The sequence below is a fragment of the Portunus trituberculatus genome, chromosome 41 (assembly GCF_017591435.1).
Source record: "Portunus trituberculatus isolate SZX2019 chromosome 41, ASM1759143v1, whole genome shotgun sequence".
In the NCBI taxonomy this organism is placed as follows: Eukaryota; Metazoa; Arthropoda; class Malacostraca; order Decapoda; family Portunidae; genus Portunus; species Portunus trituberculatus.
The window spans coordinates 1,483,528-1,503,154 of NC_059295.1; the positions used below are offsets into that span (position 1 = coordinate 1,483,528).

General features: G+C 39.2%; 1 protein-coding gene across 6 annotated transcripts in view; it reads right to left on the reverse strand.

Annotated features, from left to right (window-relative positions):
• LOC123517165 (fat-like cadherin-related tumor suppressor homolog) overlaps positions 1–18,975 on the reverse strand; it is a gene marked incomplete at its 5' end in the record, with an annotated part of 296,558 nt that extends 277,583 nt beyond the window's left edge. For all 6 annotated transcript variants that reach the window (XR_006678412.1, XM_045277149.1, XM_045277152.1 and 3 more), the window contains 7 exon segments: positions 1,809–2,227; positions 2,784–2,883; positions 4,730–4,874; positions 5,825–6,078; positions 6,271–6,410; positions 16,370–16,580; positions 18,820–18,975. Coding sequence is in view for 5 of the 6 variants with exons in the window: in XM_045277149.1 (XP_045133084.1) it covers positions 1,809–2,227; positions 2,784–2,883; positions 4,730–4,874; positions 5,825–6,078; positions 6,271–6,410; positions 16,370–16,580; positions 18,820–18,975 (1,425 nt within the window).
• Between the last annotated feature and the right edge of the window lie 652 nt (positions 18,976–19,627).

Sequence of the window (19,627 nt, forward strand, 5' to 3'; positions counted from 1 at the left end):
ACTGTGCGGCCGCCAGGGACCGCCAAGTTTGAATTTAAATCAAGTGTACACTCGGTGGCAAGGTAGGTATATACCTACCTTGCTCGGTGGTCCGTGGCCACCCTACTGCCAAAAGTGAATTTCGCCACGCTGAGATTCTCCAAGTGCGGGGGCTTACTGTAGTTGGTTTCCCCATGATGCCTCACTACCTTCAGTAGTCCAATTTTCCCAAGAAACCTCCTTACAGTTAAAGCCTTCCATTACTAATGCATCCTCACTTCCTCCAGTTAACTTGGATAGACTTGCTTTTGTGCTTTCTAATTTTGTTTTGTATTTTTCTTCACCCCAATTGTTGGTTTTTGGAGGAACATACGTCACAATAATACAGAGGCATCTTCCAAGGTTTTTTTTTTATTTTGATCACCTCAGCATTGCCCTGCCCACATGTAGTTGACTCTACTATTAGCTCTTTCTTCACTAGGAGCATCACACTGCCACCTTGCTTGTTTTCTCTTTTTCTCAAACATATATTATATTTTCCATCACTAATTTCCAGGACCTTCATATCATTCTCCAGTTTAGTTCCAACAATTCCCATAATATCTGGTTTTTCTTCTTGTAAATAATCATTTAATTCAAACCTAGCTGACATTCAACCATTTAAATTTGTAAAAGCAACTTTTAATTTGTCCCTTTGGCAGCCTCCTCTCTCATGTACCACTTCCTCAATCTCATGTCCATGACCCTTCAAAATGATTTCTTTTTCTCCACCTCTGATTTCTCCTCGTTTTTTTTTTTACTTACTTCTATTCTTAACTCATTTACTTTGTCTCTCTCCATCCTGGTCCTATCTTTCTTAATCCACACCTGTTTGTACTCCTCCACTCTTCCCAATTTCCAGGCCTTACCTATTATTGCCTCAGCCGCTGATTGAAGCTTAAACCTTATATTTAAGGGATGTTGTCTACCCTCAACACACCTGCCTAATCTACGTATTTCTTCAACTTCCTCTGTCAACTCCTTGTCCTCTTGTATTGTCTCCACCAGTTTTTCCAAACATTTCCTTTCCTTCTTTGCTCTCTGAGTTCTTTGCACTACACACTCCTCCTTCAGACCAAATACTATAACTTTTTTTCTTATCCACTGTATCTTTCACTAAGTTTTCCTTCTGCTTAATCACTTTGACAGTGTTTTCAGCTAAAAGGTTATCATTCACTTTTGTTTACTTTTCCACATCTTTCTGAAATCCACTTTTTCATCCTCATGTTCTTTTTTTCCAAATTTCCTGCCTTATATTCAATCCCTCCCTTTCCTCTCACATTCTTCAGCTTTCAGTTGAAATAATGTCAGTTTCTTATGAAGATCATCGTACGCATCCGTCCACTCTGTTTTCTCCATTGTTATGGCATCAACTATTTTCTCCAACTTTTCCATTCACTCTCTTACATCTCTCATTTCACTCTCCAAATCAAATACCCTTTTCCTCATTACACTATCCCAAACTTTTCTTTTCTTATCCCGAGACCCAGAGAAATCCCTTCTTACTGGTTTTGGGACTGATCCTGTTGGTGTGGGAGTAAACAGAGTCAAAGCAGACACTGTCTCTTCCAATTCGCTCATATCAGCAGATATGAAGCTTAATTCACGACTAATCTTATGACAGGACAGCAGTGAACCTAGTGTGACCCCTCATCCAGGTACCCTCAAACCAGGGTAAGCTCTCCGTGATGAAAACGGGAGCAGCAATCCTAACGTCCACTCTGTGTGTGTGTGTATGTGTGTGTGTGTATCTCTCTTGTGTGAGTACTCATGATAAAATTGAAGCTTACCAGATTTGTAGCAGTGATGGTAAGATTGTACCAAGAAGTACTTTCATAATCGAGTGGAGATGCCACACTGACTACTCCTGATGCAGGACTTATAATGAAGGGGCTGTTGTCATTTCCACTTGTGAGAGAGTAGTGAATTGAAGAAGGTGAAGATGCAGTGATGCGGGCTAAACCTGTACCCACAGCCACCCACTCTCCAACTTCCACCACTCTTGGATTATTTTCTTCCCAGGAGGGTGGTGAGTTTTGTGAAGAGGTCACTATTATTCTGACCGGAACTGAGGCAGCCTTAGCCTGAATGGCATGGTCCATGGCCCGAACCAGAAGCAGATATTCAGAGGGTTCAGCCTCGAGTAATGTCCTTGTGAGGCTGATGACTCCAAGTGCACTGTCAATGCTGAAGATTCCTCCAGCATTTCCTGTTAGAGACAGCAAATAAAAAGAAAATAAATAAACAGAAGAATAAAATAGATAAATAAATAATATGGAATGAATAAATTAACAAAATAAACAACACATAAATAAAAGAAATGAAAAAAAAAGAGCCGAGACAAAAAAGACAACATACACCAAGGCTAAGCCATGCTCAGCCATAAGAACTCTTCCATCTCATACTGATCTTTCTAAATTTTAGTAAAATTTTAAGAATTGCAAAATCTTCAAGACATGACAGCATGCAGTTCCACAATTTGGTTAAAATTCAGGAAAAAAGAAAACATTACCGGCATCTATCTAACATAGATATGAATATGAAAGCTTTTGCTACCAGACATTTATATGAATTACACAATATTTTTGTAATTTTTTTCCTAAATCTCAGACTTCTTTGAGAATGGTTTTAATACTATGTAGCAGGCTATGAATGTTTTTACTTATCTTATTCATATTTTCATTTTCATTTCCTTGATCTTTTTAATATCTATGTATGTAAAAAAGAAAGAATGGAAGTTTCTTTCCCCAGTAAGCATGACTCACCTTCAAAGATTGAGTATGAGATCATCCCGTTTTCACCCTTGTCATGATCCAGCGCCAGTACTCGCACTACTGGTGTCCCGGCTGCACCTCCCACACTAACCTGCTCCAGAGGAAATTTTCTATTAGGACTTCTGTTGGCACAGTTTGTTAATCTACCTCATATAGACAATTAGAAGTGGAAAACATATCAATCCAATCAGATATCAACAAATACTCAAATAATTAAAATATACATATTTAAATAGATTATGTATGATAGTTAAGGTAAGGATAATCAACTGTCACTCTAGGCAGTTAATGAATATGGCATGGGTACTGATCTTTACACTTCATTTTGTTAGGCTGTAGCTAATTCTTTCTCATTCTTAAAAGAATTCTCCACTATTGAGTGAATTATTTTCTTTATTCTTGTATTTCATTTTATTAGTTTTTCTTTAGTAACATCATATCTGTCTGCAATTATTTTGTTTTGTGGCTAATAGCTAAATTATAGAGGTGGTGCTAGTCTGCTTGTCAGTTTGTAAGTCCTGCATCAGGAGTAGTCAGTGTGGCATCTCCACTCGATTATGAAAGTACTTCTTGGTCTATTATACATTAATGCACCATAATACAAACTGTCCTCATTTCAAGACTGTCTTATTTCATGATTGATCAGATATACAAAGAATAATAAAAATAATGCAAAAGAACTAATACATACATATGTATTGTAAGCCTTATGAAAATTTGGTGCAGATCGTAGCAACCTCTCAGCCAGCCACTAAAGCATCCAGGCCAGCTTGTTCTAGCCAAGAAACCCAAGATTTCAGAATGAAAATGCATAATCTAGAATTGGTCTGACATCAGATATAAACAGAGATGGCATGAAGTTTACAGAGTGACAGACTGTTGATTTCAGAAAGTTTGCGACCACAATCACTAGCCTTAGCAATTGCACATTCTAAATTTCCATTTATAGTTAACTGCTGCTCTTTGTATGATAAACAAGAATTTATTGCAGTGTCATTAGTACTGTAAATAGGAGGGAGTATGGAGAAACTAAGCACAGATATGATGTTGTTTAGCAAGTCAAAGATGTGCACATTTATCAGTGGAAAATCTGTCCTGAGAAAGCAGCTACTGATGATAGAAATTCAGGCAGAATGAATGAATAAAAAATATAACATGATATAATCTACAAAAGTTTTGCTATTACACTGGATCTAAGAGCAAGTATAATTGACAAATATTAAGAAACAGCAATGGACCCAGACCTGAACATTAAGGAGCACCACTTAAAACTAACTTTGGAGCACTAGCATGGCCAATAATTGAAATATTTGCCATTTTTTCCCAAGGTTAATACTTACATGTCAGATATAATTACAATTACAGAATATTGTCAGTCATTCTGCTTTTAAAAGAACATCCATGTTTTCATTGCATATTTATTATCATAGTTGGGTGTTATCATGATAAATCATGAAAATTTATTACCTATCCAATCACCTTTTCCTGCATAATTAATTTATTGGTGCCATCATTACTATTGGTTCCAAACTTGTGATAACCAATAATCATAGTTTTTGAAACATGAGCACACTGAAGTTTTAAAAAATTTTTATTTTGTTATGATTAAGAAAATCAAGATTTGGACTTTTAATTTATTTTTAAAAAATATCAGTATTGTTATCGCTACTATCAGAATTTTGTATCTATCGCGGTTATCTGGTGTTTATTTATTGTCTTATTGATTATCAGTTATCGCCAATAATGTTCTCATTATCAGTTTATTGGTTATTATGATAACTTTTTTTGTTATCATGCCCTGCTAGTTTCATTATGATGATAATTAAGGTACTATTTTTAATCTCCCCTGAGACATTTCTACATTTATAAATAACTCAAGAATACTTTGGGTGAGATTGTAGCGTAAGCTGCATAAGGAATAGAGAACGACTGCTCACCTTGGCGATGATCATGGGCTCTAGGAAGACTGGGGCATGATCATTTGCATCCTTCACTGTTACCGAAACACGGGCAAAGTCTGCATTCTCTCGGCGTCCTCTGTCTCTGCAGCTCACAGTCAGCTCATGGACACCAGTTACTTCCCTATGATACACACAAGTAGCATTCTAAAATTCTATAACTGTATCCAGTAAATTTCAGTACGTAAATCTTACCAATAGCACCTCCTAACGAAGCAGTAAAATATTGACATTTAATGAGGATGTAGTTTATGCCTCAAGTTTTTTATTTATTATTTATTTTTTTTATTCGGCGGCCAGCCTTAGTGTTTCCTACACAGGCTTTCAAAGTTTGGTAGGTGCGTCTCCAGCGAGCAGGGCCGTTTCTAACTATAGGCGTACTAGGCGATTGCCTAGGGCCCCCAAACCACCAGGGGGAACCCCAGGGTAGCTTGGAAAATTTAAAATTCCCAAGCCGCCCAGGGGCCCCGATGAAAAGTTGAAATCTAGGGTCCTCCAAACAGCATCTTGCCTTGGGCTCCAACAAAGCTAGAAACGGCCGTACCAGCGAGCGGTATTCCAGTCATCTTCCTCTTCTTGTGGAGGCTGCTTACATTAGTAGGACATTGTGGGTCCTGTAGGGTTTGTGGTGTCTATAAATCACGTGTCACGGGCATCCAATGAGAGCCCGCCATGCCGATGCCGGAAGTTAGTTAAATGACATATCAGGGCAAAACCAATCACAGATCTTCCATCTATGTATAGGACGTCCAATGAGAGCCCGGCATGCTATGAGTTATTTATATGGTATTGCATTTGTTTCTCGTGAGAGGGTGAAACCAAGAAAGTTAGATTGAAGTAACGCAGCCTCCCGGCTAGTTTAGGCTAAGGGAATCCGTAGACATTTTTGAGAGGCAAATTTTGCTAAATTTGACCCACGTGCCCACAAGTTTGCTGAGGGGGAAAGGGAGGTTATTTCAAAAGCACTTAATGAGGCGCTATTAGTAAGATTTACCGTTCAGTAAGTTCATTACAGTGCTTTCCATTCATATTATAAATTGCACATTGTAGTCAACAAAAGAATAAGTAGAATACCTGTCCAGAGGTTCTGCTACAAGCACGTCACCAGTGAACGAGTCCACAGTGAAGAGCCCCTGTGAGGCTAAAGCATGAGCATGATGGAGCGTGAAATACACAGAAGAAAATGACAACGGTGCCTGATCCTTGTCACGACACTGCAATGTGAGAACAGTGGCTCCTGGTTCTATATCCTCACTTATTGTGCCCTCATACTTCTTGGCGCTGAACACTGGTCGGTGGTCATTGGCATTCATTACTTCTACCACTAGCTGTTTGTGGGAAGGTAGAGAGGTATAACTATTATATTGAAAAATATGAAGTAAAGTCCATGTTGACTGACGCATATAATATGACTTCCTGTGGTAGCATCAAATGTACATATTCACATAAAAGACCCATATTGTAAGCAAATTAAAATGAAATATGCTGGGTAATACATTTTGCTCTTGAAATGTACTGACTTTGGTAGAGTTGGAATGCACTCCATCTGTGGCCATGACAGTGAGCGAGTAATGGTACTGATCTTCGTGATCAACGGGACGGGCCAGGCTCACCAACCCAGAATCCACACCCATACAAAACCTGCCGCTGTCGTCCCCATCTGGTCAAGAGGCAAAGAAAAGAAAATAACTACATTAGGAAAACACACACACACACACACACACACACACACACATCTGAAAAAAAAATACACAGGGTCAGGGTGACAGATCATCCCAGCCTCCTTCTTTGGACCTATGACGCTTGGAATCGCTTCCTAAGTCTCTCACCTTCTTTCGTCTGTAAAGTTAGTCCCTACTGACCAGCTCTGGACTAAAAATGTTTTCATGTGGTTCACTATTTTACTATAATTTTCTTTGTCCCCTGTCAGTCCTAGTGCTGTTCTAATCCTCTGTCTTCCCTCTCCTTTCTCCCCATCCTTCGATCCCTACTTATGATTCTTGATACCCGTTTGTCCAGAAATTTTCTTTGCATTCTGTATATGCCGCACTCTATTATAAAATGTTCAACGGTTTCCTTTTTCCTCCCCACATATCACATTGTTGTTCGTCAGTATTTCTTTTTCTAACGTGTTAGTCTAAAGTAACACTCTTTGCTTTGAATAGCAGTTTCCTGCCCAATCCCCCTGGTGGCTGGTACCACTCTTCTTCGTGTATCTTCTCGTTTCTGTACAACTTCAATGTAGCTACTCTTCATTTCCATGGAATTCCTCCATTCCTGCTGTCCATTTTCTTCTATTCTGGTTTTGATTTCCTTAACTGTTATTTCTGGCCAATCATTTTCCATTCTTCCTTTCCCTTTCCATCTTTCTGCTTCTTTTTCCAAATTGGATTTGTTCCTACATGCATTATATGTTAGTTTGGCCATCTGTCACCACTCACAGATCCAATTTTCTTTGCAAAACAGTTTTTCTTTTCCTACTCTTTCCTTGAAGGAACACCACCCCATGATATTCCCCGAGTATGGCTGACGTTGCAGTACACCTAGGGGGACCTAAACACCATCTTCCTATTGAGTTCTGAACTACTTCAAGCTTCCTCATGTCTTCTGCTCTGTAATTTGTTATTTCTGTTCTGTATAGGCAATGTGGCACTGCCATGCTTTTCCATAAAGTTCTTCTGTGGTCATACTTATTAATTTCTCTGCTTCCTGCACTCATTATCATTCCGCTCAGGTTCTGAGGCGCCGCAATGAGGTAGGCAACATAGGCAATTGCCTAGAGCCCCGAGCTGGTGGGGCCCCGAGGGACAGCTGATATTGCATAGGAACCAGGACGGTGTGGATAATGAATATAAGACCAAGATGTTTCTGTTCTTCCTTTCCACTTCGATTCCTTGTATTTTTTTCCTTCTTTTTATTTTAATTTTTCATTTTGTTTTATTATATATATATATATATATATATATATATATATATATATATATATATATATATATATATATATATATATATATATATATATTTTTTTTTTTTTTTTTTAGCTCAGTTGCATTTTTGCTTATCAAAAATTTTGTACATTTCGGTTATGTATTTTTTCTATCATTCATATAGTGTGTGTAATGTTTGCATTGAGTTTGTTATTTATGTTATCTATCATTTATTTATATATGTTAATTCTATAATAAAATATTTATTTACTGATCCGATGTCCTGAACTTCATTCATTATTATTCCGGGCTGGGGCCCCCATGGTCCTTGCCTAGGGCCCCCAGGGGGGTCCAGAAACGTCCCTGCTCAGGCTGGTTGGTGACTTCACCATGGCAACTTCACCATGGCAGTCATGTAGTGTGTCTGTTTAAAAAAAACTTCCTTATGACCAATGTATACTTATAATGTAGAGTGGATGTTAATATGTAAAGGTGGGTTGCCACACACGCACTTTTTGGGCACGACGTGGCACGAGGTGAGTGCGTACCCAGTGCGAGCCAACTCGTGTCCAAGAGCGCGCCAGTTCGTGCAGAACGCGTGCCACAAAGTCGGAGAAGTCGAGGCAGGGTCGCACGAAGGCGCGTCAATTTAAAAAAGTTTAATATTTTCCCCCGACGTTGTACGCAATGGCGACTTCGGGCCCACCTCGTGCCATCACCTCGTGACGCCTCGTCCCCCTGTGCGAGCCACCGCGCGCCCATGTGCACGACGTCGAGCATGGCGCGCAGTGGCGCTACTTCGTGCCACCAGGGCGCGAGGTGTCACGAGGCGTGGTGCGAGGTGGAACGAGGTGTGTGCGAGGTGGGCACGAAGTTAGCGCGAGGCGGGCACGAAGTTAGCGCGAGGTGGACGCGGTGCTGTCTGGCTAACGGGAGGTTGCTGTAGCCGTCTTCTTCTTTTTTGCAGCAGCAATGCAGCAGCCACCATCAGGATTCCTGCCATCAATACTTGTGCCTCTTGTCTGTAGTTTTCTTCTTCCATGTTGCCTGCTTGCCAGTCTAGCTTTGAGTGACTTGCTCATCATTGCGCAACCTATTATATACCCCTTGGGAGGCGCTGCAAATATTGGACGCATCCTCACAACACCCCGTGACATAACGTGACAGTACATCGGCAACAAGCGCGTACGTAATTATTATAATTCATGTGCGACCCCTCAAAACGGGTCGTCGGGTTCGGCCACACATGGTGTGCACGTCGTGCTCACCTCGTGTCACGTCTCGCAACACCTCGTGTCCACGTCGTGCTCACCTCGTGTCACGTGTCGCAACACCTCGTGCCCAGATCGGGCTCACCTCGTGCCACATCGCCACACCCTTGCGCGCAATGTACCCGACGTCTACCCGACGTCTCTGTTTCCGTACTGTTCCTACTCGCGGTGTGGCGCGCACTCACCTCGTGCCACGTCGTGCCCAAAAAGTGCGTGTGTGGCAACCCACCTTAAGTTAATATGTAACACCTGGATTTTCAGTTGATAGGGGTGAAAATAAAGAAACTAAATATTATAACTATTATTGTTATTATTATTATTATTATTATTATTATTATTATTATTATTATTATTATTATTATCATTATTATTATTATTATCATTATTATCATTATTATTATTATTACTATTATTATTATCATTATTTATGTTGGTGTTGTTGATGTTGTTATGATAATATTATCACTTGTTATTATTGTTATCTTTATTATCATTATTATTATTATTGTTGTTGTTGTTGTTGTTGTTGTTGTTGTTGTTGTTGTTGTTGTTGTTAAATTATCATCATTATCATTAATGGAGTCGGAATCCTCAGGCACATAGGCTCAAATTCTGGCCACGGTCTGAGAATAAGAAGGACATGTACACAGGTGGTCTGATAGGCACTCTTGGTCTTTTAACTCAAACACTACAATAGTAGATTGGTTCCTCTCTCTATACATGATATACTTCACTCGTTGCTGTAGTAAACTATATGAGTAGCATTTTAGAGTCGACATCTATCTTTTTTTTTTTTTTTTTTAAGGATTTTTCGACACTACAAGCTTTTGATTTTTTTTTTTTTTTTTCGTTTTTATCATGTGTTACGTATACAAGACTTTTGGTGTACCCTTAAACATAAGTTATAATCTTGTTGTAAATGAATACCATATAGAAAAAAAAAAAAAAAACAGCATAAGAATGCCTATAAACATTGAAGAAACACGTCTCTTTCTAAAACTTTTTTTTTTTTTTTTTTTGCGAAATAGTTATTTGGTAGGTAAACTTGCCATGAATAACTTGAGGTTTAATACATTCTGTTTCTAATTCTGATTTATAATGCACACCGCATCACAATTAGTACATAACATGCATATTTTTGGTTGGTTGATGAGTAGAGTTGAAAGGTTTGGCCTTAAAAGGCTAATTTGGCCTTCAAGAATTTAGGTGTATAGGTCATATATGTTTTGGCCTTTTATTGGTCTTTTTCACTCCTCAGGATAGTCAGCATATATTAACTATTGCCCCCAAAATATATGTATTATAAGTTGATGCAAGAAAATGGGTTTCAAAATTATCTTTAAACATATCATGCAAATATCACCCATATACTATTCGTGTTTCGTATCGGTTTAGTACGTGATGTACATCGTGCCCCGTATTATGATGGTAATGGTAAACTCACGATTTAGGTACAGACAAGGTTAGCGCATTCCAACATTATTGGAACCGCCAGCCGATTGTGACGTCACGCACAGTGCGGGTCGCTTGTGTTTTGGTGGTGCGGTGTCCACGGGGGAGTTAGATTTTGGTTAGTTATTTCTATACTTTATGGGCTCATACTATGCAATTTTATTAGTATGGGAAGAGCGAAAGCTTGTGTTGTTCGTGGTTGTGTACCTGCCAAAAATAACAAGTTAAAATACTACACATTCCCCACAAATAAGATCTTGGCAAGGAAAATGGGTTGAGAAATGTTCTCGTCGCAATAACATTAATGTGAAATATGCCGCGATTTGTCAGAACCACTTTAGTTCAGCACAGATTCGCAGAAATCTAAAGTATGAACTTTTAAATTTCCCGGTTCCATCGAACTGGAGCTATAGGCTACTGGGTAATGAAACGGCGATCCACGATTTTAAATCGAGCGGCGATCAGTGTTTATATTCATGACGTCACACCCAGTACCTTTTTCTAAACCCTTAACGCTAGCCCCATGAGTTTAAGACCCAATTGCGCTAACCTTGTCTGTATCTAAATCGTGGGTAAACCCTCCTCATGCTAGCCGCTTCAGTCTCTCGTTTACTGTCACGTCCCATGACAGACAGGATTTTAATGAAGGACTGCAAATACATTTCTAGTAAGACAACTCCCAAGCCTCGTCCATATGGGCCATCACTGAGTATACCTACATAATAAACTTGATTTTGCAGAATTTAGTATAGATAATATGGAGTACCTATTGGCTCTATCTAGCTAATTAGTGATCTTTGTCATTATTAATCCTAATAGATAGATATTTATTTTTTTTCGCACATTATCTATATTATGGTGTAAAAAGATTGGCCTTTTTTCTGGCCTTTTCGATTACCAGCGTCGCCTCATCTGAACTGGGACATCAAGCAATCTTGGTAGGGGAAGGGATTCGAGTGTGGAAAGGCGGGAAGTGAATCAAGTGTGTCTGTTAGTGCTGAGGTGTTGTGATAAATAATTGTATATGTGTTTAGAGAATGTGGGTATTGTGCTGTTGTCTACGATACAATGAGGAAGCCGTGGAAAGTAAGAGTGCTTGTATACATCTATGTATGACAAGTTTAGTATGCTTGGCCTGTGTACGTTACGAATACATTATTTTTTTGTGCTGTGGATCAGTATCACTCATCCTTAAGAACCCCAGTGTTCAGTTGGCGTTAGAGCAGATGAAATCTATGTGAGTGATGGTTTTAAACTCCGTGGAAAGATGAACACCAATAAGTACGCAGTGCATAAACTTCAATAAGGACGTTAGTATACGTGCGTACCTATACATTTTGGGCATCACGCACTGCGTACTTTGTAGACCACTCGTGGGGTAAGTTAGACTGGTTGGTGCTCTAAGAGTTTCAGAGGAAATTGCTTTGCTTTCATCCCTTAGAATGTCATGCAATGTATCTTAGGTCTCTGGCATCAGTTTGATAAAAATGCGTAGCGGAAGGTTGGGTAAGACGGACCACTTAACAAAGTATTGAGGCTAGAAACCACATTTATATGATTTTTTGAGGTTTGTGAGTTATTGGTGGTGCTTTGGGATCTTCGAAGCCCACACTCGGGTCACGGTTTTTGAAGAAAAACAATGAAGCACGAGAATTTACAAAAATAATAATTTTTCTTGGGCCTAAAATAAAATGATGGGGAAAGACGGACCCCCAGGGGTCCATCTTACCCCGCAAACTGAACATGAATGAACAAATCTTTACTGGCATAAGGCACAGATAAAAAACCCTTCCTCGTCATCATCATATTCTTTCACATTGCTCATGACCCAGATTTATTGGTACAAATCAAACGAACAAACTAAAAAAAAACCCTCTCCCTATTTAACATCTATCCCTGCACAACTTAATGACATAAATCACACACAAAAACCTCTTCCTCAGCATCATCATCATTATTTATCCCTGCACTTTGCTCATGAGCCCAGGTTTTGCAATTAGCACATCAAATCCACCCTTCCCCTCTCACGGGGTCCATCTTACCCCATTAGTTAATATCAAAATGTCGAAATGTTTACCAAAGTATGTATGTTTACTATGTCAATTTATGTCATGTATATATATCATGTATACATTCATAAGTACTAAATCATTATAATCATTATTTCAATATAAAATAAGCAGTGTCTTACCTTGTGCATATAACATCAGCACTGCATAAAATGACATATTTCCCTGTGAAGCGCAAGGGAACAAGGGAAAGCGTGCCTACTGGCAGTGATAATGTCATGTTGGGAAACGTAAAGGACATCTAAGAGTAAAATTTTGAAACTCACTCTTTATGCTTGGATTTAGAAGGGGGAGGGGGTTCCGTCTTACCCCATGGGTCAGTCTTACCCAACCTTCCCCTACCTACCTATTGGTCTTTGCTAACTGAAATCGTTTCAATAGGTACGCACACAGTCCCAGCTTTTATCTTTTGTTTCTAAGCAGTCCTAATGCATTTCCTAATGCATTGTATGACAGAATGAATCTACAAATAGAAAAAAGTTGTAATTTTCAATTAGAAAATCAGTCATTGAATATGAAAAAAAGTTCCAACCCTTAAGTTTTCGTAGGAAAACGCAGTGTTTTACATCTTCACTTATAGTTATTGTTGCATCTCTTTAGGCAAGACAAACCCAACTGCTGATACTTATTGACATGAAGAGATAATGGTTAAGCTTGAAAATGAGACCAAATCTTAATGTCCAAGTATTCTCATAATCTGTGGAGAAGTTTTTAAATGTCAAATGCATACCTAATGGACCGATGCGTATCTATTGGACATTTTACCCTATATTGTATTATCATAAAATTCTTATGTGTATGCATTCGTATATCTATCTATCTATCTATCTATCTATCTATCTATCTATCTATCTATCTATCTATCTATCTATCTATCTATATATATATATATATATATATATATATATATATATATATATATATATATATATATATATATATATATATATATATATATACATATATTTAACATATACCATACTTATGCCTCTTATGTTACGCTCGCCTCGTTGGCGCCACTGCGTTTTGGCGTCTCTAGAGTTGCTGGATGGCTCGCTCTCATCAATCACGCAGCCACACACTCACTCTGCTATTCTCCGCCCTTGTAATTTACATCTGGCTAGATAAATACATTGTGCTGCCCACACAGTGTTTTCACTTTGTCCCAGGACCTTCAGGACTGCTGTGTGTGTGCCAGGTACCCCTAACCGGAACATAATTGCCAGCATAGCCTCACTGCTATGAAGTAGCTTTGCCGCGCGGACACAAACTTAGGAGTACGTGTCGTGAAAATACTATAAAACAGGGAAAGCACTGCCACCACAAAGATAGAAAGACTCAGCGAGAAGATATGTATAAACACAGGCGACTTTTTTTTTTTTTTTTTTGCTGTAAAAAGTTAGCTGCAGTATTACAGTAAACTTTTGAGAAACTGTAATGAACAGTCATTAATCGAGATAAAAACAAATAAATATAGGTTTAATGATGACAGTGTTCTGATGAATCTACATAGCTATCTGTTTTGCGGTTTCTCTTAAGGAAAAAATCGCACTGTACTATTAGAAAATTGGTAAAATGTTAAAATTTCAGTCACCAGTCAGCGTTTGAGCCTCTATCGTGCCTGGGAAAGCGAGAGACAAACAAAAGAAACATCAGAGAATGTAAATTGATCCAACGAAGGAAAGACAGGAGGTGGAAGGTAAAGAAAACTAAGAACTAAGAACAAGAGGAAGAAAAATAGCGGCGGCAGCGAGAGGTGGAAATAGAGGTAAGAGAAGAGTATGAAACGGTAGTAAGGGGAAGAGTGGATGATAAGTCAGAAGAGGATGAAGTGACAGTGAAGCATAGAAGGAGGAGGAGGAGGAGGAGGAGGTGGAGGAGGAGGAGGAGGTGGAGGAGGAGGAGGAGGAGGAGGAGGAGGAGGAGGAGGAGGAGGAGGTGGAGGAGGAGGTGGAGGAGGAGGAGGAAGAGGAGGAGGAGGGGGAAAGTGTGCCAACGAAAGAATACATGTAGAAACAAGAGATAAGTGAGAGACAGCAGGAAAGGGCGAAGAAGAAACAGAAACATCAAAAGGGCAAATACAAAGGCAGCGAAATGTAGAGGCCAGGTTTAATAAGATAAGGATGAAAGAAAAGAAAAGAAAAAAACTAAGTGGAAAAATCTCAAAGATGAAGCTACATGGTGCTAGAGTAATAATAATAAGAAACACAAAAACAAAACAAGAGGCACGAAAGAACAAGTAGAAGACGTCACAGGAAAGAAAGTGACAGGATAACCAGAACGTTAGGACGGAGAGAGAGAGAGAGAGAGAGAGAGAGAGAGAGAGAGAGAGAGACGATAGATGAGAATGAAGAGCAACAGCAAGAAGAGATGAGGAAGCGACAACAGGAGAGGATCGAACAATAGGCACAGTATCACCGAAGAAACCAAGAAAAGCGGAAGAAGCAGTAATAGGAAGAAAACGGCAATCTGATTATCAGCGGACAAAAGGACTGTAACAGCTAAACGCGAGCTGGCTCCAATACAGCATTCCTGTACTAAGAGCGGCCAAATGGTGAAGAAGATTTATGCCACGCTACTACACATCTTCTCTTGAGAGAGAGAGAGAGAGAGAGAGAGAGAGAGAGAGAGAGAGAGAGAGAGAGAGAGAGAGGGTGAGAGGAATTGAGGCACTTTTTTCCCTTTTGCATATTTTAAGCTTTACATATTAAAATAAATCGAATCAAGAATGTTAATATATAGATTACTTTCGCACTAATTATTTCCTACAATCATGAAACTCTTCATCGAAAGTACGTGGTATGATTTTAAAGAATTTTTATATCCTCTAGAACGCTATTCTAAGTTATGTAGATATACTATATTTGCACAGCGCAATTTGAATTCTCTTGAACTTCAAAGCTCAGAGCTAACAAATATCTCGGAAATTTTTAATAACACACCAACTTACGTGTTTCCACCTTAACTTCTGTGCCCATTATTTATGCCTATTATTTATATCTTAGATTCGCACATTACAACTTAATAAAAAATGATAAATGACATACGTACTACACTTTGATTATCTCGGTCGACTTCAAATTATGATAAAGAAACAGCAAAATTCAACCAATATTGAAAATACTTATAACACCTCATGATGAAAAAGCTAATCTGAATACAGTATACAGTATAGTTGCCTACATACATTATTCGAGTAAAGAGTGAATATGTAGTCGTGGTAGGTTACAGGTTACTAACAAGGATTACGATGAAACTGGCATAGGACGAGGAGAGCATTTTCATATTGTCTTTGAGTATTACGATGGAAAGGAGGGAGTGTGTTCATGTTGGTCTGTATAAACACTCCGTAGCATGTGACTGGTGGTGCAGCTGTGGCAACCTGCCACAACCGTCAATCATTGCTAATGTTTGGCGTTTTCCTTCAGTCTAAAGTTTACTGATATGCAAAGAATATATCTGTTGACAAGTAACATGTCAGCAAATGACAAGATTGAAGAGAAATCAAGAACACAGTGGAAATAAATACTGTTGGTTACTGACTACCGGCCATGCCTGTACCTCACCGCACGACGAGGGTTGGCAGAGTCCGGCGGAAGGCAGAGGCGATGACGCAGATGACTCATGAATTCGCTTTGTCGAATTCCGATATGAGAGTTGTCGTCGTTGTTGTTGTTGTTATGTGTGTGTGTGTGTGTGTGTGTGTGTGTGTGTGTGTGTGTGTGTGTGTGTGTGTGTGTGTGTGTGTGTGTCTGTGTGTATGTGTGTGTGTGAATCTTTATTAACGTTGTTGTTTCTTCACAGCGCTTCAACCTTTTTTAATATTAAATTACAAGGAATAAATATCGCATCAAGTGCAAGAAAACACGATAGTTAAGATATAGGCTTCATCTCCCTTACCTGTAATGTAGTACCACAAGGTATCGTTGTCCGGGTCCTGAGCATTTATGAATGCCACCAAATGTCCTGGTTGATCCGTCTCCATGACGTGTGCCGGGGACTGTGGTGGCAGAACAGGTGGGTTCGAGGAAGTATCAGGCACATCAACCACACGTACTAGCACACGAGTGGTGGCGCTTAGCTGTGGTTGTCCATTATCCTTTGCCTGGATCTTTGAAGGGGAACGAAGGAAATAGAGGATAATAAGGAGTAGCTAAGAAAGGCTCACAATAGTGAAAATTATTTATTTTGTCTTTAATTAAAATTCTTCGTAATGATGTTTTCCATGCCCTTGCTGGCCTAAACCCTCGGAAGGCTTATGGACCTGATGGGGTCCCTCCTATTGTTCTCAAAAACTGTGCTTCCGTGCTTGCACCTTGCCTGGCCAAACTCTTCCAACTATGTCTATCGACTTCTACTTTTCCTTCCTGCTGGAAGTTTGCCTACATTCAGCCTGTTCCTAAAAAGGGTGACCGCTCTAATCCCTCAAACTACCGTCCTATAGCTTTAATCTCTTGCTTGTCTAAAGTTTTTAATCTATCCTGAATAGGAAGATTCTCAAACATCTGTCACTTCACAATCTTCTATCTGATCGCCAGTATGGCTTCCGTCAAGGTCGCTCTACTGGTGATCTTCTGGCTTTCCTTACTGAGTCTTGGTCATCCTCTTTTAGAGATTTCGGTGAAACTTTTGCTGTAGCGTTAGACATATCAAAAGCTTTTGATAGAGTCTGGCATAAAGCTTTGATTTCAAAACTGCCCTCCTACGGCTTTCTATCCTTCTCTGCAACTTTATCTCAAGTTTCCTTTCCGACCGTTCTATTGCTGCTGTGGTAGACGGCCACTGTTCTTCTCCTAAATCTATTAATAGTGGTGTTCCTCAGGGTTCTGTCCTGTCACCCACTCTTTCTATTATTCATTAATGACCTTCTTAACCAAACTTCTTGCCCTATCCACTCCTACGCTGATGATACCACCCTACATCTTTCCACGTTCTTTCAGAGACGACCAACCCTTCAGGAAGTCAACAGATCACGCAGGGACGCCACAGAACGCCTGACTTCCGATCTTTCTAAGATTTCCGATTGGGGCAGAGAAAATCTAGTAGTTTTCAATGCCTCAAAACTCAATTCCTCCATCTATCAACTCGACACAACCTTCCAGACAACTATCCCTCTTCTTCAATGACACTCAACTGTCTCCCTCTTCCACAATGAATATCCTCGGTCTGTCCTTTACTCATAATCTTAACTGGAAACTTCACATCTCAAAACAGCTTCTATGAAGTTAGGTGTTCTGAGGCGTCTCCGCCAGTTTTTCTCGCCCTCCAACTGCTTACTCTGTACAAGGGCCTTATCCGCCCCTGTATGGAGTACTCTTCGCATGTTTGGGAGGGTTCCACTCACACAGTTTTATTAGGTAGGGTGGAATCAAAAGCTTTTCGTCTCATCAACTCCTCTCCTCTGACTGACTGTCTTCAGCCTCTTTCTCACCGCCGAAATGCTGCATCTTTTTCTATCTTTTATCGCAATTTTCATGCTAACTGTTCTACTGATCTTGCTAACTGCATGTCTCCCCTCCTCCTGCGGCCTCAACTGCACATGGCTTTCTTCTTCCTCTCATCCCTTTTCTGTCCAACTCACTAACGCAAGAGTTAACCATTATTCTCAATCATTTATACCTTTCATTGGTAAGCTCTGGAACTTCCTACCTGCTTTTGTATTTCCATTTTCCTACGACTTAACGTCTTTTAAGAGGGAGGTTTTCTTTTATAAAGACTGCAATTCTAGTGGGCCTTTTTTTTTCTAATATATATTTTTTGCCCTTGGCAGTTCTCCCTCTTACATAAAAAAAAAAAAAAAAATGTGGAACATTTATCTGCTAGTCTGATGACCCTCGCTCTGCACGCCTCAAGAGGGCTACGACTGGTTAAAAAAAAAGAAAAGAAAACTTGTTTGTCTTTCTATAGACAATTGCAGTCTTTATTATCATTCTATGTTTATGACTCAAGTTTCTATAGTTTTGAAAAAAAATAATAACCACAGAACTCATTCAAGTGACCTTGTCGTGTCTTGCTGTTGTAGAATGACAATTTCAATATAGAGTCCAAGTGACTAAATTGGCAAAACACAATACCAGAAAAGAAAATCTACCTGAAATAAAAAAAAAAAGTATTCATATATGATCATTTCTTCGTCATTGTTATTGGAAGTCACTTACATCTAAAAAAAAAAAAAATAAATAATAAAAATAAGGACATGAAAGTGCAATTTGGTGAACCCGCAATGCTACATAATAACTATGACAATGATTATATCTCTGAATTTGCTACTGAATCTGCATACTGCCTGTCCCTCAGCCAATGTTAGTAATGGATTTAGTTGTGGTAGTCGTAACAGCAGCAGTACTCACCATTAGTTCAAAAGTCTTGCTAGGCGGGAACGCCTTATTGCTGTACACCTGGCCTGTTTTTGGATGGATCTTGAAACGACCTTTCTTGTTTTTGCCACTATTGATGCTGTAGTCAAGGTCACCATTCATTCCGGCGTCAGCATCTCTAGCGAACACCTTCGAAAGAGATATAATTTTACTTACTTATTTTTCGTTTTAACTAACACCAGAGCGGGACGGTTCTCAGCAGGTGAATGGAACATATCATCTTCATTTGAGTGTTCACTGTCAGTGAAATAACATCTGAAACACTCAGTTGCATATTTCCAAATATTTTCAAGAACATGCATGAGAAGTAAGAACTTTGAGGAAAAAGCAAATTGCCATATTCATAAAGGCATAATTTCAAACGAATTTCATGGTACTTTTGGGTGTTAATTAAAAAAAAAAGTTATTATAATCAACAGACTGTTGCTTAACTGAAGTATTACGTCTAGTGCATTAAGAACACTCATAAAACACTTACCATGCATAGAAAATCAAATACTAAAATAAAAATACTCAATTCTACACAATGCCAGGGCAAAACACTTCCCGTGCACGGAATACTAGGGATATTCGTACACCGCCATGACCTTCCAGAACACAAAAGAAAAAAAAAGTTAAAGGAAAAAATTCTTTGTATAAACAAACGAGGTCACTTTCTCGAAAAAAGGAAAAAAAAAAAAAAATCACGGATATCTATATAAATAACACTCATGGGCAGAGTTCATCATGCCTTCTGAACCCACAGATGATGCACATACACAATTGTAGCACTATAGAACAA